This window comes from Callithrix jacchus, chromosome 2, assembly GCF_049354715.1.
Source record: "Callithrix jacchus isolate 240 chromosome 2, calJac240_pri, whole genome shotgun sequence".
NCBI lineage: Eukaryota > Metazoa > Chordata > Mammalia > Primates > Cebidae > Callithrix > Callithrix jacchus.
In genome coordinates this window covers 171,764,710-171,791,452 of record NC_133503.1, presented here as the reverse complement: position 1 = coordinate 171,791,452, position 26,743 = coordinate 171,764,710, and the positions used below count along the sequence as shown (strand labels likewise).

Here is a 26,743-nt window from a genome sequence, read left to right as displayed (position 1 = left end):
TAGTTCCAGTGGACCCTGCTTTCCCTCCACACTGCAGAGCAGGAGGCACCCCAGCAGCTCCCCATGTTGGGAAACACATGCATAGAAGTGTGAGGGTTTTGAGGGCTGACAGAGCTGGGTGAGAATTCCAGTTCTGCACCCACTAGTCATGAGCCCTTGAGCCAGTCACCAAAGTACGCTGAGTCTCTGGTGTCCCATCTGTAAACTGGGATCATAACTGCTACCTCATAGCTGTGGGGAGATTATAGACCCTGGGGCTGGAGTGCCTGCTGGTGAGTGGGCATTCCCTTTAGAAGTCAGTATTCACTGGAGGCAGAGTGGCCTGCCTACTGCTTCCCAGGAAGGCGCGTTGCTGCTAAGCTTTCTCCGCCTTTCCTTCAGAATCCTGGTTTTCTCTATGATGCTGAATGCAGAATAGGTTACTGTGTCTCTCTCATCAAGGGCCTTGAGTAGGGAAATAAACTGAATAACTGCTCAGTGGTTTGACTCATGGGTGTGAGCAAACCCTGTCCTTCCCCCCAACCTCAGCATTCCTCCTGCAGCCATCACTGAGCATCTTCTCAGCATGTGCCCCTGATAGCCATTAAACAGGCCCTACTCACTCCCCTCCTCTCTGACCCCACCCCTTGTGCAGAAGCCCAGGTTTGCCAGAAGGCTGCTGACTTCCCTAGGACTGTGATAAACACTGAGGGGCCTGGGTCACCTACAGCCAGAGTTTATGTGGCCTGTTCTGGAGTGCTGCTTGTGTTGACTCTGACCTCTTGGATTTTGGCAGTTACCCCCTCCACCACCTACAAAGATTTTATCTGATCATAACTTGGGCTTCTAGAACTGGCTTTCTAGTCTGTTTAGAACCCCAGTGCTTGCCATGCTCCTTCTGCTTGTCTTCCCTCTGCAGAGTGGTGTCTTATGGTCAGATGTGGCCTGACTGGTCTAGTCACTGCTCACACTGAGGTGGGACCTGAAGTAGGTGGGATGGAGGCTAACATCTGTGCTCGTCAGCCCAGCTTCTCCTCAGGTTAGTACAATGTTCTTGGGGTTCCCGTGTTCTGAATGTTCCTTCCTCTGGTCTCTGCATTATCCACTACTGCTCTTTTTATGAATGCCTCAGCTTCAATGGCACCTCCTCAGAGGGGTCCTCCTGGAATACCTGATCTAAAGGAGGCAATTCCTCTTGTAAACTGTCTCAGTTCCTCTTCTGTGTTCATCCCAGAAAGCTAAACTGCAAACCATCTTTTATTGATTTTGTCCATCTTTTGATTATCTATCACTGCCGTGAAAGCAGAGCCTGTCCCGCCCTGTCCTGCATTGCACCATGAGTCCCTAGCACAGGGACAGGCATGGCATAGATGGCCATCATGCAGCTGTTGCATAAACATTGAATTCTGAGAAAATGCCAGCGGGGAGGGCTCCCAATGGATTAAAAAGATCTCTGGTAATCACAGGATAAAGAATTTCTTTCTTTACCCTCTGAATCCTTCCATCAATGATCCCATTGGCAGTCTTGGCCAAGGAAACAAGTCACCAAGAAAGTGTCCCTTGCTCTAAGGTATATTTTCATCTGGCTCTTCTCTCTGCAGGATAAAAGACCACGCTGTCTTTCTGCCTATGGTGGAATAGCCATGATTGTAGGGCTGTGGTTGAGGAGAGAAAATTCCTCAAGACATTTCGGAAGAAACAGACTCCAAAATGCAGCTCCCCCTTCTTCCTCTGATTAGCAGATTTCACCAAGTCACCTGACTTCAAACATTGGTCTGTAACTTGGAAACACTTGGGCCAATGTGGAAAGGGGAAGATTGATGCTCTGATACTTCCACAAATCAAGTGTGTTTAGGTTATCAGGAATAAGCAACATTTGCCAACAGCTTCCTAAAAGTACAAATTAAAAACATTATTTTCCTGCCACATCTTAAACACATAAAGAAAACCAGTAACAACAAACTTAAAATTCACGAAAGCATGCTAATAGCTTCCACTAAAAACAACTATTTGTCTGACAAAATAAATTACCAGGGAATAGCACATAGTTAAAACAAGAGTACTTTTTTATTAGGAAACAGGGATTTAAAAGACATAAGCATAAGATGAGACTTTACTTTTTAATTTTCCATTTGTTTGTCTAATCTGTTATTCCTAAATTTATTTTTCAAATTAGCATTACTCTTTTGTCAAGAGCGTGTCCACATTCAGTGGGAAATAAAATTTACTAATATGCTGAAGTAAGTAATAAAGGAAGACACTCATTAAATCTATGATTTTTCTATTCCAATTTCAAAAGCCTCTGATTCTGTTGGCAAGAGGGAAGGGAAGTGACAACATAGTAAGTCTCTCCAGTCCTAATGCTCTTTTGCTTTTGTGTATATTTATTTTCTCATTGCCTAAGAGGACGGCCATTTGTACTCCTGTTTTTCTAACCTAAAGCCTGCAAACCAGACTGAGGACAAGAGGCTGGTCGATGAGAACAGAAAGACTGATTAATGCCCTGTTGAAACCAAACAGACCTGATAGTATCCAGTTACCTCATCACTACATCAGTTTGTTTAACTCCTGTGATTTGCAAACCAAATTGAGTTAGAATGAAAACTAGCCTTAGCATACTGGGGCCACTGGCAGAGATAAAATGAAATCATAATCTTTTCTTTCTTGTGCTATTTTTGATATATGAAATCATCCTAATACATTTCCCAGGCTGGACTCCTATGGAGTATTCAGAGAAGTATAGCACAATGAACACACATAGGATCTGGGGACCAACAGACCAAATTCATGTATAGCCCTGGCATCAAGTGGCTCTGTGACTGTGGATTAATCACTGCACTTCTCTAAGCCTCCATTTCTCCATTGGTATTCAAAAGAGGATAAAACTATGCCAGCATTCTAGAGTGTCATAAATACAAGAGATCACTGAGTTTGTGCTCTGTTTTGATTTTAGAGTCCTTTTTTCCTCTGAAAGTTATACATCAAATACTAAATCAGGATACAAAAAGTTTTCTTTCTGGCCTTTTTCTTATGCTAAACACATTCATAAGACCCATAAAATAATGCAAAGATCAGATAGTTGTAGTTGTCTGGTCTTATTTCTGGGTTCTCTATTCTGATCCATTGGTCTATGTGTCTATTTTTGTACCAGCACCATGCTGTTTTGGTTACTATAGCCCTGTAGTATACTCTGAAGTCTCTTAGCCTGTTGCCTCCAGCTTTGTTCTTAAGCAATTACAACAAAAGCAAAAATTGACAAATGGGATCTAATTAAACTAAAGAGCTTCTGTACAGCAAAACAAACTATCAACATAGTAAACAGACAACCTACAGAATGGGAGAAAACTTTGGCAAACTATGCACCTCACAAAGCTCTAATAGCCAGCATTTCTAAGGAACTTAAATTTATACAAAAAATTACAAACAACCACATAAAAAAGTGGGCAAAAGATATGAACAGACATTTTTCAAAAAAAGACATACATGTGGTCATCAATCATATGAAAAAAAGACAGAGAAAGATGGGCAGAGGCCACCATGGACAGTCTCGTGGTCTGGACATTGGTGGTCTTGGGGTCATTTTTTATATGGTCCTAAAGGCTTCCATTTAATTGCCACTCCTCTAACCATTTCTTCTTGAGAATCTCTTAATCTGAAATGTTCAGGGGTATCAAAAGAGGGTGATAGTTTAGACATAGAAAGAAATTATACCAAGAGTAAAATAAATGCAGGGATATTCAGTGTATGGTCCACCTTTCTGCTACTCAATTTTTGCCTTCCAATGATGAAACTGTTCCATAACATACACTTCTAGGTTTTAACTTTTGCACACTGGACTTTAGTAAATGTTTCTGGGAATATGCTGTGTATAAAAGTATGGTTTGTATATATTTAGGAAAACAAAGGCTATTCTCCCATTTTACTCATTTGTAAAAATTCAAATCCAGAAAATGCAGCATTGTCACAGACAATCTGTAAAATTCAATAAACATGGAGACAAGAACTAGAATAAGAGAGAAGGATTAGCTAGCAAATACATGAGACCAAGGCCATAAGGAAAGCCTGTCACGTCCTGTTATTTTCCAGCAAATGACTTAGATAATAAAGTTAACTACTGTTAAAATAAAATGTCAATGTTGCCTATGTGGGAAGAAAGATTATTACAAATAAAAAGTAAAAATCTTTCTGATTCTCTTCAGAAATAATGAAGATCTGCTAGACTTAACTATGAAAAGGGCAATGTTCATTCTAACAGAAGTAATAAAAGGGCTGTCAAATCAGCAGTTCCCAAAACGTCAGAAGAAACAGACAAAATGTTCAGTGAGCAGTTCCCAAAACTTCAGAAGAAACAAAGTGTGCAGAGCTGCAGATGATGCACGGCTTTGGTGTCAAACTCAGCTGACGATTTTTCAAGCTCATTTTTCTTACTACTTTTTCCATCACAAGAATCACTTTTTCTCCCATATGAATTTTTTTAAGATGGTGTCTTACTCTGTTTCCCAGCCTGGAGTGCAGTGGCAGAATCTCAATTTACTGTAACCTTTGCCTCTTGGGCTCAAGTGATCTTCCCACCTCAGCCTCCGGTGTAGCTGGGACTATAGGTGTGCACCACCAAGCTTGGGTAATTTTTTGTATTTTCAGTAGAGATGAGGTTGTGCCATATTGCCCAGGCTGGTCTTAAACTGCTGAGGTCAAGTGATCGGTCTGCCTTGACCTCCCAAATTGCTGGGATTAGAGGCATGAGCCACTGTGCCCGGGCTCCCTCATATACATTTTAACATTCTGAAACTGGCATGTGTCCTATAACTGATGGACATATTAATTGTACAGTATTTTTTTCTTTATGAAAAGCTATAATTAAAATGACATAATCCCCAGGTGATAGTTTCTTAGAAATGAGACTATTCAATGCTAGTTTTGTAATCAAGTATATATCGGTGATTTTACTTTAAAGCCCTGATTTATACTAGGCCTATACTAATTTGTACTAGTTTATACTAAAGCCCTATTTAAGCATAAGTCCTATTTATACTCTAAGCCCTAGTTTCCTTAGTGGGAATGATAAAGTCCTGTATTATGGTAAAAATAAAATCGTTTCTCCAAAGCTTCTGTGCAATTTCAGGCACGTGGCAGTACTAGCATCCATGCCAGGTCAAGTCCTCCAGAGTTCATGAACACATTGAGCACCCTGACTGCATAGTACTGGGGAGTGAACACCTTCTCAGACCAATTTCTCCAGTGGCAGGGCTTACTTCACTATCCTGTGCACACTTCCCAAGTCCAGAAAGCAAGACATTAGTAAATGTCCAATAGCCAGCCATAACTTTTACCTAGAGCTCAACAATTTTCCAGGGCTTTGTTTGAATGGTCTTTTATCATGTACAGAGTTTATTACACACATTTTCTCTTCTGATTCTTACAACAACTCTACAAGGTAAGTACAGGCAATATCATCCACTTCACTTCACGGGTGAGAAAACTAAAGCTCCTCGGTAGTTAGATGAATGGCCAGTGTCACATGCTGATTAGTGATTATGAGCAAATGCTCACTTGGCTGGCAAAATAGCGTGGGGGACATTTGAAGTAGAGGCACTGGCATGAACAGAGGCTGTGAACCCACACGGCTTGTCTGGGAATAGTAAGTTGGTCAGAGTGCTAGAATAGGGGATGGGGTAGACAGAGAAAGATGGGCAGAGGCCACCATGGAGAGTCTTATGGCCTGGACATTGGTGGTCTTGGAGTCATTTCTTATATGGTCCTAAAGGCTTCCACTTAATTGCCACTCCTCTAACCATTTCTTCTTGAGAATCTCTTAATCTGAAATGCTCAGAGATGTCAGGAGAGATTAATCCATAGAGATTAATCAATATATCTGCAACCCTATAGGCCATGAGAGAGACTCTATAGGCCAGGCAAGGAGTGAAGCCAGACTTTCCTTAGGAGGCCAGACCTCAGAAATGAGCTTGCTGATCTCTCATCCAGGGTTTGCCCTGGCTAGAGTCCCTTAGGCTGGAGCTGAGCTTTTCAAAATGCAAGCTGTTTCACACATCTGTCATTTTCATGAGCCATGTAATTTCCAGCGAAATGATTATTCCCAGTGAGAGCAAAGTGGAACTTTAGGACTTGGTCCACAGTTGGCAAGCTCAGGAATAGGACATATTTCTTGAGATTTCTCTGTATATGGAAGAGAATTTGTAGCCAAGCTTTCAGTCCTTATTGGATCCCAAGTTTGTTATGAGTTGGAAGAGAAATAAAAAAAACCAATATTGATTCTAGAAAGAAAAATGTTGTAGAAACAGAAAGAAGATGGCAATTTTCTCATCACAACCCCTTTCTTTCCAAAGATGACAGCCTTGCTTTGGGAAAGTGTCCTAAAGACTGACCATCAGACAGGAGCATCCCATGTTCCTGTCTGATGGTCAGTCTTCCAAGAGAACCAGAGACGGAAATGCCCAGTGCAACACCTCTTGGTCCTGTTTGTCTGGGGACATGAGCTCTTCACTAGATGAAGAAACTAATGTCCAGAGGTGACACCAGCCTTCTGAGCTAAACCTCTTGGGAAGCTCTTTTCCTTTCTCCTGTGTCTCAGCTATCAAGAGGAACCAGCTCCCTGGAGAGAAGACAGGAACCCAACAGGCTTCCTAGGGTTTAGCATGTATGGTAAACAAGTACATGCACAGCTCACACCTCTGTACTTCCTACCTGCCAACTGACCCTCAATCTCACTGTGGACCAATGTCTTATAGCCTTGAAATATCCCCCAAGGGCTGGCTAAGCCCTAGTCCAGAATGACAAGCAGATCAGGCCTAGTTAGTGTCCCAAAGCACCAAGGCTAACTAATCTGAAAACCTGATACATTATTTTTCCACCAATAACTGTGCAGACAGCACAACAGAATGAGTAGTCACAGTAAGATCAGCAAAGATGGTAAAATCGTGCTTTGAAAAGATCATTATGGCTGGGTGCAGTGGCTCATGCCTGTAATCTCAACACTTTGGGAAGCCAAGGTGGGTGGATGACTTGAGTTCAGGTGTTTGAGACCAACCTGGCCAACATGGTGAAGCCCATCTCTATTAAAAATACAAAAATCAGCTACGCTTGGTGGTGGGTGCCTGTAATCCTAGTAACTTGGGAGGCTTAGGCATGAGAATCGCTTGAACCCAGGAAGTGGAGGTTGCGGTGAGTCAAAGATCACACCACTGCATTCCAGCCTGGGTGACAGAGTGAGACGCTATCTCAAAAAAATTAAAATTAAAATTAAAAAGATCAGTATGGGGAATATACTTTTAAAGACAAAATTATTCTTTATATCTCAGCTTTCTTTTCATTTAGGGTCTGGCAGATTAATCTGTATATTTGCTTTGTGAAGCACAGGTGACTCATGATTTAATTATACATGTGATAATATAGGATTATTTATTAAAATGCTAAATTTAAGTAATATAAAAATAGTATTGCACGCTGGAGAAGGAATTAATTACACAAATTTAACTTTTCGGGTTTATCCACAGGCGGGGTTAACACATGTGGGTTAGTACAAACTGTACATCTAAGACGTTTGTGTAACTTGAATTAGGCCTGTGGGAATGCCCGTGGTTTATTCATCCCTGATTTTATAAGAGGCAGAGGGAAGCAGAAAGGTAGGGGAAGAAAACTGACATTAGCAAGTGCTTATATAAGATTCCCTCCCCAAACCACTGCCCACCCTCCACCTCCAAGACACTGCCAAGCCTGACAAGTTACCTTGCTCCAGTTTCCCACTTTCCAGCCAGCACAGGGACGGAGGTGGCATCTCTTTGCGGGGTCAGGTCTCTGGACGGCTGCGCAGTCGGAATCCATCTGGGTGCTGCACTCCACCCTTCTCCAGTAGGCCCCCAGACCACACGTGGTGGAGCACTGTGGCAGGGAAGGACAGAGAGAGATGACAGAGGCTGAGGGCCACCTTCTCACACATGCCCCATCACTGGGATCCTGGAGACAGTCCTCAGTCCCAGCTGCTCACTAAAATTGCCCATAGAGCTTTTAAAAACTTACCAACACTTGGGTCACCCAACTGTAGAAATCAATCTGAATCTCTTGGGGTAGGACCCAGGGATGATCAGTATTAAAAATAATTCCCCAGCTGATTTTAACAAACAGTCACAGTTGAGAAACTCTGATTTGTATATGGAAGGAAAATTCAATGCAAATGGACATTTGCTTCCCTTTAAAACTTACCCTGGCAGGCCAGGTGCAGTGGCTCATGCCTGTAATCCTAACACTTTGGGAGGCTGAGGCAGAAGGATCCTTTGAGCCCAGGAGTTTGAGATCAGTCTGGGCAACATAGGAAGAACCCATTTCTAAAAAAATTTGAATATTAGCCAGGTGTGGTGGTATGTGCCTGCACTCCCAGCTACTTAGGAGGCTGGGTTGGAAGGACTTCTTGAACCTAGGAATTTGAGGCAGCAGTGAGCTATGATTGCACCACCATGTTCCAGCCTGGGTGCCAGAGTGAGATCCTGTCTCAACAACAAAAAAATTATCCTGGCATAATTGCCCAGGGGGCTGCAGGCAGGCTGTCATATTTCTTACCAATGCTGTTTAGAGTGGATGCCAGGGACTGGTGTCTGCCCCTTGCCTCACCTCTCTAACACTGAATGACACTACCTCATCTATTTCTCTCCATGACAAAACCGTGATGTAGACTGGGATCATTACAGTGTAGATAAAGAAACAGGCTTTGAGAGATGACTTGGCCAAGGAGTTTTCTGTCTCTAGAACCCAGGACAATATTTGTTACAGTAGTGCACCTCAAACTTTAGAGACCATGTGAATTACCTGGGGACCTTGCTAAACACAGATTCTGACTCAGTGGGTCTGGGGAGGGGAGGAGACTGTGCCTTTTCGCAAGCTCCCAGGTGCTGCCGATGCTGTTGGTCTTCAGATCACACTTGGAGTTAGAAAGATGTTAGAGCACGAGGCTTTTCATCCCGTGATCCACTGGTGGTGAAGAACTCAGTCACCTTTTCCCACACATACATCTCACTCCCCTCAAAGTGTTTTTGTTTGTTTATAATACTTAAGTGTCTCAGGTTTAGCATGGGGTCACTTTGAAAACTATACAAATGTCCGCCACATAATTTGTTTGCTTTTATGTGCCTGATTCTTTCCTGTAACTGATTTTTCTTGCATCCCCTCTCCTCTGCTCATTCTCATGAAAAGGGGCGGCTTCTGGACGAGTAGCAGTGCTGAATTAAAAAAACACAGGGCATACGTTCCATCTTTGACATGCTTGAAGGTTTCTTTGGATAGGCTGTAAATAAAGACCAGACTTGTTTTTCTTGCTGTATCTTCACTATCCACATACTTTTTTTTTTTTGAGATGGAGTCTTGCCCTGTCGCCCAGGCTGGAGTGTGGTGGCACAATCTCAACTCACTGTAACCTTCACTTCCTGGGTTCAAGCAATTCTCTTGCCTCAGCCTCCTGAGTAGCTGGAATTACAGGTGTGTGCCACCACACCTGGCTAATTTTTCGTATTTTCGGTAGAGACTGGGTTTCACCTTATTAACCAGGCTGATCTCAAACTCCTGATCTCAGGTGATCCACCCTCCTCAGCCTCCCAAAATGCTGGTATTACAGGTGTGAGCCACCATATCTGGCCTTCACTCTCCACATAATTTTATGTTTCATTTTGTGCAGGTTTCTGTGTTATAACATATATAATGTAATAGAGTTCTTAGGTGGATAATATGTAGATCACTGAAAGGGAAAAGTAGAAATTATTTTCTACTACATCATCTTTTCCAAGTGGGTCATTTATAGAGGTAATATGTTCTCCTGCTTAAAATTGTTTAGGATTTGATTTGTTTCTTTTGTAAGTCCCTAGCACTTTCTCCTTTATATCATATTATGTATCTAGGTAATAGAGATAACAGGTGAAGTGCTATAGATTGATTGCACTCATGGCCTGCATCGTTCACACTTCCTTAAACCCATGCTCTTTGCAAGGGGACTTTGCAGCTTCTCTCATTCAGAGGTGGAATTTATTTCTCCAGCTCTTGAATCGGGTCGTTCTTGTGACTTGCTTTCCATTCTTGCTCTTGGACCCCTGCCTCTGCTATGAGAGTAAACCTGGGCTGGCCTGCTGGAGGATGAGGGCTCATTACTCAAAGCTGGCGACCTTGTGGCGACTGACTGACCAACTCAAGGGTCAGTGCCCAGGTGTTCAGAATCTCAACTGATGCTGGGGGGTCACATCAGCACCATATGAAAACTGATCTGAAATGCTGTGGAAAATTATGCCGTCACTTCCATTCTACATGACTACACAGTTTACAGTTAACTGACTGGTCCAAGGGATCTGACTGAATGATGAGGCAATTCAATGAGAGATGAGTGTCTATCAAAATAAGAGCCATAGCCATGCACACTGCACAGCACTGAAGTTTTCTGTTTTGTAAATATGGATCAGAGCAAACACAGAGTACTTCCTGTGTGTCTGACACTCTTCCGAGTAACTTACATATAGTTACTCCTTTTATCTCCTAGGTCATATGAGTTGGGCATTATTATCATCCTCATTTTATGGGTGAGGGAAATGAGGTAGAATGAGAACGTACAGCTGGTAATTTACTGAGTCAGGACTAAACCCCAGAAAGTCTGGCTTCAAGTTTTACATCTACATACAGTGTTAACTCAGCTTTTATATTAATTACTTAATATCTGAAAACACAATGAAAGGAATGTGCTGTGTCCACCGGGGCTGTGCACAGCCTCCCACAGGCCAGAAGGCGGAAGGACATTGCAAGAGCGACTTCAGATCACATCCAAGGAACTTCAGAAATCACTCCTGTTTTAGGAATCCAGAAAAGCTTTGTGCAGGATCAGACTCAAAGCTTGATCCTGAACAGGTAGGATTTAAAAGGGCAGAGGAGGAAAGGGAGAAAATTCAGGGAGAGGATCCAGTGTGAACAGAGACACCGGACTGGGAGAGGCAAGTTTAAGGCAACTGAGTAGTCTCTATTTGTTGAAGCTTAGAATGGATGAAGAAAAGCAGGAGGCAGTACATTTTGAAAGCTTGATTATGTAAGATTGGGAAGGCTGTTGGATGTTGGGTTGGAGTAGATTTTATTCAAACAACTATGAAATGAGATATCAAAGACTTATAAGCAGGAGTTTGGAATGATTGGAAGAGCTTTTTGGAGGTTGAATTTGGCAATCTTATGTCTTGTGCAACAGCGTGTGGAAAGATAGGAGAAGGGAGAGGCCGGAGGTGTGTAGAACAGCAAGGAGGCACGGGCAGGTGTTCTAAGCAGGAGGCGTAACCGAGGTCCTTCACTCTCATCTATTGGCCACCATCGGCATTTGGGACTCAACAACTCTTCCTTATAAGGGACTTTCCTGAATGTCATGGGACTTAAATCATTCACGGCTCTCAGACATTGAATTCTATTGCAGCCCTTTCCCCACATTGTTGTAAAAAACAAAAGCATCCTTCTCCATCTCTAAATTCCTCCTATCATTAGATTAGAAACTACTGGACCTTAGAGTAACAGAGAAAATAAAGAGGAGAGGACAGAAATGACGAAATGACACTGACTTGAAAAACTATTAACTTTTTTTTTTTTTTTGCTGTAGGACAGAGGCAAATTCATATCGATGGTGATTCTAGAGGGTTTAAGATGTGGTGATTGAGAGGTAAGTGACTCATAACACGGAGAGGCAACTACAAAGAAACAACTTCAAGAATAGGCAGAAATAAAAAGCAGGGACAATAAGGAACTCAAAACTCAGAGTTTTCATTCTGAACCTTGACACTCTCTGACATTTATTATTATTTTTTGAAACAGAGTCTAGCTCTGTTGCACAGTCTGGAGTGGGGTGGCTCGAATTTGGCTTACTGCCACCTCTACCTCCCAGATTCAAGTGTTTCTCATGCCCCAGGCTCCCGAGTAGCTGGGACTACAGGCATGCACCACCATGTCTGAGTAATTTTTATATTTTTTTTGTAGAGACAGGGTTTTGCCTTGTTGCCCAGGCTTGCCTCGAACTCCTGACCTCAAGTGATCCACCTGCCTCAGGCTCCCAGAGTGCTGGGATTATAGGCATAAGCCACCACGCCAGCCTTCAGTTCTATTTATTAAACATTTTCTCTCAAACTATGCACAAAGGGAGCAGGCACTGGCCCTGTCACAAGGGGGGACTCCTGCTGAATGTGGAGCTCTATTCTAGTAATAATCCTTACAGCTTTGAAAAACTCTGCCTTCAGAGCCAATATTCTTTTTCCAGCCAAACTGCCTAGCATTAATAGCTGCTAATGGTTCCACCACTGTTGCCAGTTTTTTTTGTGTGTGTGACCTATAACGTATTCAATAAGACAGTTTATTTCTGTCAAAGTCAAATAATGATGTTTGAGACAATTAATTCTCTATTTTGATTCACTATAATCAAAATGTGTTAATTAAACTTTGATCTCAAACAGTAATCATAGTTGATGCGTACTTTATTTTGGCTTAGCTCGCATGTTTTGTTAAATTAACATTTATCAATGAATTAACATATATTAAATATTCTCAAGACAAAAATCATTAAAGCACACTTAAATTCCATAATTCCACAACTGCTCTGGAATTTGTGATGAATGAAAAGATAAGAGGATGGTTATAAAACTAGTATCTGGATCATGATACAACCATTTGGTTTTTAGACACAATTTTAGTTCATAGGACCACTACCCAGCAGACCCCCAAAATTTAAATTAGTTGATTCAAATTGAATAGTCAATGACAGTCAAAACCCGAATGAATAGTGGTTCATGCTGATAATCCCAGTACTTTGGGAAGCTGAGGCAGAATTTTGCTTGAGGCCAGGAGTTCCAGAATAGCCTTGACAACATAGCAAGACTCCCATCTCTGCAAAAAATAATTTAAAAAATTATCTGAGTGCGGTGGTTGGCACCTGTTCCTATCTACTCTGGAGACTTAGGTGGGAAGATTGCTTGAGCCCAGGATTTCAGGATTTTTTTTTTTTTGAAAGGAGAGAAGGAAAGAAAGAAAAAAAAAGGAGTGAAGGAAAGGAAGAAAGAGGAAGAAAAAGAGGGAGAGAGGACAGGAATATTGCTTTATTCTAAAAATGGGTATTAATAATGGCCAATCAATATTTTGTGTATTTAAAATGGAGAGCTCTATAAATATTTATTAAGTTTACTTGTTCCAGATCTGAGTTCAAGTCCTGGATGTCCTTATTAATTTTCTGTCTCGTTGAGTCTAAATCTCTTTATGGGTTTTATGTATCTGGGTGTTAGGATCGTTAGCTCTTATTGTTGCATTGATCCTTTTACCACTATATCTTTGTTGCTTTGAAATCTACTTTATCAGATGCGAGAATTGCAATTCCTGCTTTTTATTTATTTATTTATTTTTGCTCTCCATTTGGTTGATAAGTCTTTCTCCATCCCTTTGTTTTGAGTCTTTGTGTATCTTTGGATGTGAAATGGGTCTGGATTTAGCATACCGTTAGGTTTTGGCTGTATCTTTTGATTGGGGGATTTAGTGATTTAAATTTAGGGTTACTGCCATTTGATGTTAACTGGCTATTTTATCTATTCGTAGATATAAATTCTCCTTTATGTTGATGCTCTTTACTTTTTGGTATATTTTTAGAAAGGCTAATACTGGTTGTTCCTTTCTATGTATAATGCTTCTTTCAGAAGCTCTTGTAAAGCAGGCCTGGTGGTAATAAAATCTCTGAGTACTTGCTTGTTCATAAAAGGATTGTTATGAGCTATCATGTAGCCACTGCACTCCAACCTGGGTGATAGAGTGAGACCCTGTCTCCAAAAAAAGTCGATGAGTCAATGACAGACTCCTCTTCTCCTCTCTCTTCTTCATAGCCCATATCCCATTATTTACAAACCCAGCTGATTTTTAGTTCTAAATATATCTTAGATATATTTTCCCTTCTTCATCCTGAACATTCTTGCTATAGTTGTCATGCCTCATCTGGACTATTGCAATAACCTCCCTATAGGTCAAAACCCTCATCTTCATTGTTTCAGAATAGGCTACCTACAGTCAGCAACAGACAGTGCGAGGTATTCTAGGTACTTACTATAATCCTTTTTCCTCTTCTGGCCACATGATTTGATTGCATTTCCCAGCTTCCTTGAGTTTGGTTTGGCCATGTGACTTAGTTCTAGACAATGGAATGTAGGCAGAAGTGATTTGTCCCACTTCAAGACTTGGGGCAGACCACCTCCTACAGGAGTGCCTCTATGGCTCTTTTCTCTTTCTAATTGACTGGGATAGTGACCCCAAAGCAAATTTGATGATGGGAAGATGGCAGAGCCATTGTCAGCGTGGGTTCCCAAATGACTGCACCATCCTCTACCATCATCAGCATCGCAGACTGGAATCACCGTGTATAGCCATGTGATGGCGAATTCAACATCTCTCCCGGTAAGCCATCACTTCTTGGGCTGTATTTGTTACAGAAGCCTAGCCTTCCTAACATGTGTGAGTGTATGCACATGTGACTTCCAACTACATGTGCATACTGCACTTGTCATTCATACTTTCATGGTTCTGATGTCGATCCTACACATATGCCTTTTATCATCTACTTCTTCATATTCTGTTGACCTAGGCTGTCTTACTTTCATGGCCCACAGTGTCATTAATGCTTTCATTCCTTATCTCCATTAACTCAATATCAAAGTACAAGTTAATTAGTAGCCTCCACTTGTACAACGTGTTTTCTTTGTTTTTTAGTCCACAGAAGCCACACACCGTCTACACTGTGTCAACTGAAGGAAGACAGTAGGCCTGCTTATCTGCCCTTTCGGAATACCATATGATTTAGGAAGAAAAGATAAATCTTGAGAGTATTTGAAAGGTGCTGGCAGGTGCTTCTCCCAGTGTTCCCTCCCCATTCCGTAGGGCATGCTGAAGCACAAGTAGCTAGACTGCCGTTGGGGAATTTAATGCTATCACTTCAGAAATACCTAAACAGATCAATTTTATTTCAGAATATCTAGACTGGACCTACTGTGGTAATAGAAGGACAATTTGCCTCTGTAAACTCAAAGTAACATGAGTGGCCTCATTGTTATTTTGAAGAACTTTCTTGTGAACTATGCGATTTTCTCATCTGATTACCCAAGGTCACAACATAGCTGGGATTATTCTCATATGTAATATGACCAAAGAAGAAACAAATATAATCAAAGGCACGAAGGATGGTAATGTTTTCTGATTTGCAGAGCTAGGGGTCATGGGTTCTGAAGTCCATCTGCCTGAGTTCAAATCCCCGTAGCTCACAGGTATGTACGATTCTGGCTAGCTACTTAAATTCCCTCAGCTTCAATTTCCTTGCCTCTAATATAGGGAAAAATATTACCAATCTCCTGGGACTGTGATGAGGATTAAATGAGAGAATGTATGCTCCTTAGCATAAAATCATGCTTTTAAAGCCTGATGGATGCTTTATAAATGTTAACTGTCAACATCCTTCTCACTGTCAAGAGCCTGATTAGGAAAGAAACAGGACTAAAATGTCAGGAGTCATGAGACCCATTCATCTCCTTCCTTCAACAAATTGACTTGCTGTAAGCATGAACATCTTTTCTACCTCTGAAGGTGAATTCTTTACCTCCAAATGGAGATGGTAGGATGTTGCTCCATTGACAGGACATATAACTCATTCTATAAATCAAACATAAATCAAAGTGGAATAGTAGCTCAAATGCAAACAATTAGAGTATTTGATGCAAGAAATTTTGGAGGTTTGAATTTACCTATTTATTGCTTCTAGTCAATTCCATGACCAATGATGTTGATTAATTTATAGAAAATAATTTTATGCGGTTAAGTTATCAGTTGGTGCTAAGATCCACTAGAGAGATAGCAGATCAGAGTGGGGAGAGAGAGAAGGTTTGTCATCCAACTGCGTCCTCATACAAATCACTTAACTGTTACAGATCTCTTTTTCTATTTGCAAATTCATATCAATGAGACACTTACCTACTCATCAGGATGATCAAAAGGAAAAAATAAGAGACTGCCTGTGAAAGTGGTTTGGAAATTAACATGCTTTATAAATTATTATCCTTAACATTGTTATTTTTATATTAGCTGCTAATAGCTTACTTCCCTTTAGCTGTGGAGATGAATCATGAAGTGTCATAAAAATGCTGACTGATTTGAACGTGTGATTACTTTGTGTAAAGTCCTCTTTTGCATTGTTACATTATATTAACAAGTTTGTGTACTGAATATTCAGATTTCAAAGAGGTGAGAAATGATTTTGATGTTTCAGAGGTTGTAATTAGTTCTAGAAATGGAAAAACAAATATCAGCCAAATTTGTGGAGTGTGAAAATAGAGGCCAGCATGATTTCATCATGCTTATTTTCTTCTTCCTCTATATTCTAATTCTTTCAATAAGCCAAAATGATTGTTTAAAATGTAAGCACTAAGAAAAAAAAATCACTGATACGGCAAGCTATACAATTGTTTTAACGAGTTTTGTCTTAGATGTCCATTCTATCTGTGATTACTTCACAATTTTAAACCAAATCTCAAAATTAGGTTTCTGATTGAAATGTGAACTCAGGCTTTTTCAGTGGTCTTTCATCACAGGATCATTGCAGTTTATGGCTGGAAGGGACATTAGAGATAATTTACACTAGGCTTATCAGTCTGCAGGCAAAAAGCAGGCTCAGAAAGATAGATGAATTCACCATGATCACACAGATGACTGACCAGCCTTCTTGGCTTAGTTCAGGGCACTTTTCACCGTATCTTACTGCATTTGTTCTTCTTCTCTATATATAAGTTTTTAGCTTCCCTTTCCAGTGACATTTTAAGTCAACCCCCAAACGGTTGGCACTTGAACATGGACCACCCATGGGTCTTCACTGGTCATTTTACATGTCTCTGTCATGTATCCCTGACCTTAAAGCAGGTTTCTTAAGGATGGGGACTGCATAATGATTTCAAAAGGCTGCACAGACATTATTCTGTGTGATCCACACAACATCCCTATGAAATGTACAAGGCAGGAACTCTCATTGGCTTGTGGCGGGTAGAATCAGATTAAAAGCTAGACAATATATCTATAAAATTTCACAAGTTATGTAATTTATAGAATTTTTTTCCATTTGAAGAGTTAGGGGGGTAAGGAGGGAGATGAGAGTATGGTTCTGCTTGCTTCCTTTTGTTTTCATAGTAGAATGTCTTCATTCAAGTTCATTTTGAAATATTCACATGAATTTAACACTCCTAGCTTTTTTCCATGTAAAACCAGGCCTGGGGTAGGAAATGTCTTACCTCACTCCAGTTCCCAATGATCCAGTGTGCAGAGCTGTGGCCATTTGTGAGCTGCTTGTAATTGGAGGCATTCAGCAAAAAGCCCTCGGCAATCAGACTTGTTGCATCCTCCTCAGTCAGGACTGGCTGAGAACTTTTTGTTTGATTCATATCATTTGGAAGTTCCAGGTGGTTATGGTTTGCTGTGTTTCCTGAGGGTTCTTGCTGGTGGTCTCCTCCCAGAGGGAGCAGAGTGTTGGCTGGCTTTTCAGTTACCATCCCCTCAACTCTGGGTATCCCATTTTTGAGGGTACTGGGCCTTTGGCTGGGAAGCAGTCCTTCCATCACTGTGCTGAAGAGTGGCCATGGAGACTCCCTGCTGAGATCTGGTGTTAGGGGAGGTGCAAGTGGCATTTCTGTACTTCTTTCCACTGGAGCATCATTTCCAGGTACTCTGATCTTGGTCCATATTACAGGGTTGCTTTCATCTTTGCCCTCAGGCTCTTCCCTGTCTTCCCCTGAACCACTGTGAATCTCCGTTTCTGGGCCTTTGGTTAAGGTATTGTAAAACGGAGTCACAGGCCAAGTCATGGGGTTGCTGGAAGATGACAAGTCAGAACCACTTGTTGTTGTAGCTACAAGACCTCCCTCCCAGGTAGGACCAGTAGCTGAACTGGAAACATTTTTATCATTTGGCTGGATGCTCAAGGATGGGGCAGTGGGGATGGGCTGGGAAATGCTTCCAGTGGAAGTGAGATAGTAGGAACTCAGCTCAGGTTGGGTTGAGCTATTTTGCCACTGTTTCCCATCCAGGTCTCCTTCTTTGGAGGCTGTGGTAGGACTAGGGCTGCTGATTGCTGGAGTGCTTGTGCTCATAGACTCAGGGCCTATAGGTGTGGTCAGCATTCTGGGCCTGGATGTAGATGGAGGGATAGGTTTTAGGGGGTCTTGCTCAGGTGTTGGTGGGTTTTTTCCATTGAAAATTGTGCCTTTGTTGTGTTTCAGACCCCTCCGGCTGGATGGGCATTGCTGGAGGCCACATAGAGCTCGGCTATTGGGTTTCCTTGTCACATCGCAGGGTTCATCATGGTTCTTGGCACATGTGATGCTGCGAATCCGCACTCCACCACCACAGGAAACAGAACACTAGAAGAGAGAAACAGCTGTTAGCCTGGTGAGAAAAGATGCTTTTTTCTCATGGTCAGGTTCATAACAGATAAAGAGGCCTGGTGGAAACCACCATACAGCTAAAATTGCCTGCTATCCCTACGTTTTGTTTCTGTGCTCTTTCAGTTTTTCATGGAAATATGTATCTCTTGGAGACCAGCTGGGAGTCAGACTCAACAGTTTATTCTTCACAAACTGAAAATTTAAATCATGATGTAGTCAAACTGCAGTCCCTTTTGGCTGTGAAAGGTGTATGGTGGGATCCACAATGAGTGCCATGGTTTACACAAGTTGCCAAATCTTTTAAAGAGCTAGTAAGTCCTATTGTCTCTTCTCTGGGATTGTGATGTTATTAAATTAATGTATAAAGTTTGCATATTCTATGGAATATTAAGTTAGGTACAAGGAACCTTTCCCTTTACATTTAGAAACCAACTATCACAACTCCCACATTTTTCCCAGGTACCTCAAGCTCCATTTTTATTGGCCTATGGCAGGTGGAATCAGATTACAAGCTAGACCGTCACCATACTCACACAGGTGCACAGAGCCAAGACCTATTCTAAAATTTAAAGGTACATAGTTAATCAAAGGTAGGAGATAGCCTTTCCCAAGGAGTTAGGTGAATCCCTTAGCATGGCACTGAGGTGCACTCTGGGGTACTGGTAGGTGGCCCTCCCCAATGTTCCCTTCACATTCTGTAGGCCGTGCTGAAGCCCAAGCAGCTAGACTGCCTTTGGGAGAATCCTAACAGAACAGGCCTTCCTCAGGATACATGGAAAATAATGTTCATTGCATCAATTTCAACAGCTGTGAATGGCACATATGGAATTGCTATAAAACACTACATTTCTAGATATTTTGAAAAATCCATATTTTGCCAAACAGTTCAATTTTTAGCTCCCCTTTCCAATGGCATTTTCGGTCAACCACAAAACAGTTGGTACTTGAACACAGACCACCCAGGGTTCTTCCTTGGCCGTTTAACATTTTTCTGTCCTGTATCCCTGACCTCACAGCAGGTTTCTTAAGGATTGGGAGTGCATAATGATTTCAACGGGCTTCACAGACATTATTCTATATGATATACACAACGTCCCTATGAGGCGTACAAGGCAGGAACGGTTATTCTGCCTTTCACAAGTGAGGAACCTGAGACCCAGGGACTCACTTGAAAGGCAGCAAGTCAGTCACAGAATAAGCATTAGATTTATTCTACCCCGATTCCAAAACCTAGTGCAACACATTATAGAAGTAGCTGTCCATGGAGTTCACTCAGTGGCTTTCAATTTATGAAAAACTATCCAAAGGCGAGAACTGTGTTTTATTCGTAATGGAATTCAGAATTGTTCTGAGGACACAGTGATTACCTTGTACCTATTGATTCGGTGACTCGTTTACCTGGAAAAAATATTAGGAATGGAAAAATTCTCACTCATGAGCTTCTGCATTTAGTTGAAGACCCTTGCATTCTCAAGTTCTATTTTCAATTTTCTCTAAGCAGGAACATAATATTGTTGTAGAAAACCTCTCCTCTATTTTGTTTCAATCAAGCACAATCACTCACTAGTGTATAACAGCTCTGTGAAATCAGCTCTTTTGAAAATCAGGAGATGCTGTGAGCACAGGAGAATGTACAGCTGAGGGAGTGGCCAACTGTGGATTTGGGTTCAACCAGTAAAGCTGTGGATTTAAGATGTTCACAAAATATTAAAGCTGCTCCAAGACGGAACGTACAGATTTGTTTTGAAATAATAATACTAATAATAATATGGGTGGAAATGATCCTTAATGCACACTCATTTCCCACCAAAGTGCTACCAACTGCAAGTATCGGAGCCCACCAGGGAGGAAACAGTCTCTTCTGGCACTGTCCATGACTCACTTCTCCCTAGATCTGGAAAGGGAAGGCAGGAGGTATTAATTTTCCTGGTTTGCTGCACTACTTCTTTCCTTCTTGTGTAGAAAGATACTCTGCGCACCATCTATTTTAGTCACTCTGAGTCCCTCTCCATTTGTTACATTCTAATCTGAACATCTTGGATTTTCAGATCGCCACTTTGTAAAATTTACCAGGTTTGTATGTGTGAACACATTTCCATGCTGGCCACCTCAGGCAGGCTCAGTCTTGAGAGCTGATTGATAACGGAGGCCCCAGCACTGCCAGCTCTCCTCAGGCAGCAGGTGGTCCGTTTTTGGCTTCTCTTTCCATGAGGTATTAGACTAGATAGTAACATAATAGGAAATGCTTTGATTTTTCTTTTCCTTCTCCTCTTTCTTTTCTTTTTGGCTTCTTTTGATTTGAATGTCGCTAATATCTCTAAGGAAGTTAGCTTTACTTGTACACTTTTGCAAAATTTTTAAAAGGCAAAAGTATAGGGGCATACCCCTCCTCCTCCCCATTGAACTATTAAGTCAAAAAACTATAGAACCTCTGAGAAATAGCTTAAATTCCCTGATCTATCATATTAACTCCCTGCGTGATTTGGTGACTAAGCCTCAGCTTCTTCACCTGGAAACAGAAACAGCAGCACGTACTTTGAAGGCTGCTCTGTGGGATTACCTTCAACAACAGGCTTAACAGAGGTGTCACAATATATGAAGACAATTAATGATTGAAAGCTATTATTATCACTGTTCTAATAATGATGTTGATAACAGTAGTGATCACAATGAAGGTCTTGGGGTCCCCCAATTTCTACTACCCTTGACAGTGACACACAGAAGTGTCTCATCAGGGAGGGGTGAAGTGAGCAGCTGTCTGGGTGAGGTAGGTGCAAGGTGCAAGCACATGCCTATAAGATACGGTGGAGACTCACACACCCCACACTGGTTTACTGCTGGATGTTTTTAGATTCAGACTTCCTAGAGCTAATAGATGGATATGTGTTTTTCAAATTTACAAATAACAAGTACTAAGTAGTCTTCTGATGGTGTGAATTTGCTCAACCTAAAAGAGCAAGGCAGGGGTAAGTAATAACTACTGTATTAGTTCGTTTCATGCTGCTATGAAGAAATACCTGAGACTGGGAAATGTATAAAGGAAAGAGGTTTAACTGCCTTACAGTTCTGCATGGCTGGGGAGGCCTCAGGAAATTTATAATCATGGTAGAAGAAGAAGCAAACATGTCCTTCTTCACATGGCGGTAGGAGAGAGAAGTGCAGAGTGAAGCGGGGAAAGCCCCTTATAAAACCATTAGACATCATGAGAACTCACTATCACAAAAACAGCATGGGGAAACCACTCCCATGATCTAATCATCACTCACTAGGTATCTCCCTCAACACATGGGGATTACAATTTGGATTACCATTCAAGATGAGATTTGGGTGGGGACACAGAGCCAGACCATTTCAGCTACCTAGCTAGTTGCTGAGTTAAAAATACATTAGATTTTAATATTTTAAAACAGAAGATGGTTCTTGAAGAGGAGATCCAAAGTAGCAGCCTAATGGCTATGTTTGGCCCACTGCCTTGTATTCTTCAGCCTGCTCAATATTAAAACCTACTAACCTACCAACCAACAAACAAAAACCATAAACCAAAATAGTAGCCAACATTTTTAAAATGAGCAATTTTATGTTAGTAAAATACCTTAGTTTTGACTTCTTTTGGAAAAGCTGATAATCTTCATCTATTGCTCTCATTCTCAAATGGCAACCTAAATCCTGATTAATGAAGACTGGGGTCTGGGAGTTTATACATCAGCACATCTACCTTCCATCCACATCTACTTTCCTTAGCCAGCATACACCGAACCTTTAAAATAACCCACGATTGCCATTCCTTAGTTCTGGGGCACATTATGCCCATCTAGACAGTATTAGCTGTCTACCAAGTGCATTGGGCCTGAACACAAATTTGCCTTTTCTCCTACGCACTGCAGAACAGGCAGTGCTGCTTTGTATTCAGCTCCACGCTTCTTCCAGTACATCTTCCAACTGTGTTTATCTCCTTAGGAGCTGTCAAGCCCTTCAGATGAGATAAGTACAGTGCACAACACCGCACTCCAAACCCATCTCAATTGGTAGTTTCAGAATTCTCCAAACGAACTTCAGCTATGATTATCGTGTGTCCTTACCTTGTAATTTTGAACCCTGGGCCAGGCAAGCAGCATGTTAACCTGTTAACGTGCTCTCCAGGAGTCATTTTGCCCTCACTTGTCACTACTCCTGGATTCAGGCCTCTTGTGGGGGAACCCACTGAGAAAGAGTCTTGCTGCCAAATTTGTCAACTCCACCCACCTGTGGTGCACTGTGTGGGGTGAGGAGGCTCACAGTTGGCCCTGAGCTATAATGCTGAGGAAGAATTTATTCAAAAACACAGTTGGAGTGTATCAGAGGGCTTGGGCTAACGGGAGGAGTAGTGAAACAGTGAATACTTCAGGGATTAAAGCATTTAATGCACAATGTCAGAAATTTATACATGAATAATTAGATCTCATACAAACACCAGCTTTGAAAGTAAGCTAAACAAAATAGGTATCTGTTATGGGTTGAATTGTGTCCCTCTCAAAAAAGATACATCAAAATCCCAATGCCCTTTAGCCTCAGAATTTGACCTTATTTATTAGAGACAGGATCTTTAAAGAGGTAATCAAGTTACAATAAGGTCATGAGGGTGGGCCCTGACTCACCCTCAAGGGGAAATCTGAACACAGAGATCACAGGCAGGTAGAACGTCATGTGAAGATGAAGGCAGAGGTTGGGGTGACGCATGTACAAACCAAGGAGCACCAAAGATTGACATCAAGCCATCAGAAGCTGGGAGAAAGGCATGGAACAATTGGCCCTCACAGCTTTCAGAAGGAAGCAACTTTGCCAATACCTTGATCTTGGATTTGTAGCCTCTGCAAGACAATAAATTCCTGTTGTTTAATCTGTCCAGTCTGTGGCACTTCATTAGGGCAGCCCTCAAAAACGAAGACAGTAGCCTAGATATTTTTTAAAAATCACACCTGATGAGAACAATCAACATAGCTCCCAGCTGGTTTTCTGTGAGTAGTGGTTGCAGAGGTGCCTATATCTGTTCTCCAGGAACCCTGGCAGAGTACAGGCTACTGATGCCTGGGAAGAACTGAGATGTTGACACTAATGACACTCCACACCAAGAGATGGAGTGACAGAGTCAGAATATCAGACGGCCAGCCCCACAGGAGTGCCTGGTACTGGGGAATCTAGAGAGTGAGCGACTCTCAAAAACATCCCTATCCCTCCATGCTCTCTCTTCCCTGGGTTGGCAGGGACTTTACATGAGTCTAGCTTTGCTTCCCATTTAGCAATAGACAAGCATTGCCGCTTGCTGTCCTGCCTTCTGTCCCAAGAGTCAGAGAAGGCTCATTTGTGAACATTAGCATTCAGTCTATTGGGTCACTGGGCATTCCACCACCTCTGTGATTGGCTTGGTGCTTTACTGATTCTCAGCCATGGTTAAGTGAATGTTTTGTTTGTGTGTTTGTGTCTTTGTCAGGCACAGGAAGGGTCGATTAGAGATCTTCCTAACCTATGGGTGTGTTTGCTTTTAGAGCATCCACCCCACACCCCATCAAATATATTCAAATGCATCTCTCCTGTCAAGTGAAATGTAATCTTTTGCTATAAAAAACATTTGAAAGCCTTTATTATTTTTTTCATTTCACTTTTAAAAGATGTCCATGGGCACATAGTAGGTATATATATTCATGGGGTGCATGGGATGCTTGGTACAGGCATGCAATGTGAAATAAGCACATCATAGAGAATGGGGTATTCATCCCTTCAAGCATTTATCCTTTGAGTTACAAACAATATCATTATACTCTTTACGTTATTTAAAAATGTGCAATTAAGTTATTATTGACTATAGTCACCTCATTGTGCTACCAAATAGTAGGTCTTATTCATTCTTTCTATTTTTTGGGGGGGCCCATAAACCATTTCTTTATGGTTGGCACCCATTCCTACCTTCCCTGCAAACTCCCACTACTGTTTCTAGCCTCTAGTAGCCATCCGTCTACTCTCTACGTCCATAAGTTCAATTGTTTTGATTTTTAGAGCCCTAAAGTAAGTGAGAAGATGCATTGTTTCTCTTTCTGGGCCTGGCTTATTTCACTTAATGTAATGATCTCCAGTTTATCCACGTTGTTGCAAATGACGGGATCTCATTCATTTGTATGACTGAATAGTACTCCATTGTGTATATGCACCACAGTTTCTTTATTCATTTGTTGGTGGACACCTAGGTTGCTTCCAAATCTTAGCTATTGTCAACAGTGCTGCAACAAACACAGGAGTGCAGGTATCTCTTTGATGGACTGATTTCCTTTCTTTTTGGTATACACCCAGCAGTGGGATTGCTGAATCATGTGGTAGCTTAACTTTTACATTTTTTGAGGCACCTCCAAACTGTGCTCCATAGTGGTTAAACTATTTACATTCCTACCAACAGTGTATAAGGTTTCCCTTTTCTCCACCTCCTCAACAACATTTGTTTTTGCCCATCTTTTAGGTGGAAGCCATGTTCACTGGGGTAAGATAATAGCTCATTATAGTTTTGATTTGCATCTCTCTGATGATCAGTGATGTTGAGCACCTTTTCACATGCTTGCTGCTATTTGTACTCCTTCTTTTGAGAAATGTCTATTCATCTTTTGTAAAAGGCTTTATTATTTTCCTGTGCTTTCGAAATTATTCAGTGAGGATAACATTTAATTTTAGGGAGGCTCTGATTTCTCAGCAATCATTATGCATAGTCTGAAATTCCAAAAAGTGAAGACTTGTATTAATGAAATAGGGCTAAATAAGTCATGGTAAATATAAAATGTGCTACTATTCACAATAGCAATGACTTGGAACCAACCCAAATGCCCATCAAGGATAGAATGGATAAAGAAAATGTGGCACATATACACCACGGAATACTATGCAGCCATAAAAAGGATGAGTTCATGTCTTTCGCAGGGACATGGTTGAAGCTGGAAACAATCATTCTCAGCAAATTGACACAAGAACAGAAAACCAAACATTGCATGTTCCCACTCATAAGTGGGTGTTGAACAATGAGAACACATGGACACAAGGAGAGGAATATCACACACCGGGGCCTGTTGGGGGTGGGGGTTTAGGGGAAGAATAGCAGGGGGTTGGGGGACAGGGGAGGGTTAGCATTAGGAGAAATACCTAATGTGGATGACAGGGTGATAGATGCAGCAAACAGCCATGGCATGTGTATACCTATGTAACGAACCTGCATATTCTACACAGGTACCCCAAAACTTAAAGTATAATAGTAAAAAATAGATTAAATGTGCTAATACCCATAAAAGTATTTAATAGATACATACACAATACATAGTAATAATGCATACTAAATTCTTGGTATGTATTTGCTATTAACATGTAATTAAATATTGATTTCTGATTTTGCAGGGTCCTTTTGTTTTTATAGAAGTGATGCATGAGTTGTTTTTCAGGTCTCAAATAGTTGTGCAGGCCCTTGAAAAATCTGTAGGGCCTAAGCACTGCGCTTACAGTGTTTCAAGCATAAAATAAATGAGCTCCTTGAGCTCAGGCAGGGGATAGGTGAAAACTTAGGTGGCCACAGATCAATCCTTCAGCACATTTAGGTACAATTGATTGAGCAAGGTTTGCAAAATCAGAGTAGCATGGAAAGTAGACCCTTGTCTTCTTGTCTGATAATAATTTAGTGAACACTTACTATTTACCAGGCACTATGCTAACTGTTTGCATGAATTATCTTATTCAATACTTACAATAATGCTATCTTTCTAAATGACAACAGGCTAAGAGAGAATTAACACTGGCTCAAGGCCACACAATTAGAGATTGCCAGGGATGGAAAACCTAGAAAAATTACTACCCATCATTACTATTAGTCTAGTTACTAGGAGAAGCAACATGTTGGTTTATAGTTGAGGAAATGGAGGTCCTAAAAGGAAAAATCATTTTCCTAAGACTGTATAATGTGCAATACAAGTTTATGCAATACAAGATCAGGACCAAGATGGTTCTCTGTGATCTCAGCCAGGGCTCCTCCCACTTCCCTTTCTGCCAAGGATGCACAAATCAAACATCTATTAAGTACATGGTGGTTATCCATGTATCCATCCATCCATCCATCCATCCATCCATCCATCCATCCATCCAAGGAAAAAGATGGCATGGATTTTTACAAAGTATCTGCCTGAACATTCTCTAGTTATATCCTTGGAGCCATTATTAAAAATCTCATATAATTTTGGCAATTTGTTTTAAAGCTCTCCTTGGAAGTAGCAAAGGTGTCTCTTGAAAAAGAGGTACCCTTCCATCTATCA

The 26,743-nt window shown here is 41.3% G+C and overlaps 1 protein-coding gene across 6 annotated transcripts in view; it reads right to left on the bottom strand.

The window, feature by feature from the left end:
* The window catches only part of ADAMTS12 (ADAM metallopeptidase with thrombospondin type 1 motif 12), a 390,838-nt gene that overhangs the window by 20,804 nt on the left and 343,291 nt on the right, over positions 1-26,743 (bottom strand). For all 6 annotated transcript variants that reach the window (XM_078365627.1, XM_035291707.3, XM_078365626.1 and 3 more), the window contains 2 exons: positions 17,286-18,410; positions 7,723-7,875 (listed from right to left, as the gene is read on the bottom strand). In XM_078365627.1, the coding sequence (XP_078221753.1) occupies positions 7,723-7,875; positions 17,286-18,410 (1,278 nt within the window). The remainder of the gene's footprint in view (positions 1-7,722; positions 7,876-17,285; positions 18,411-26,743) is intronic.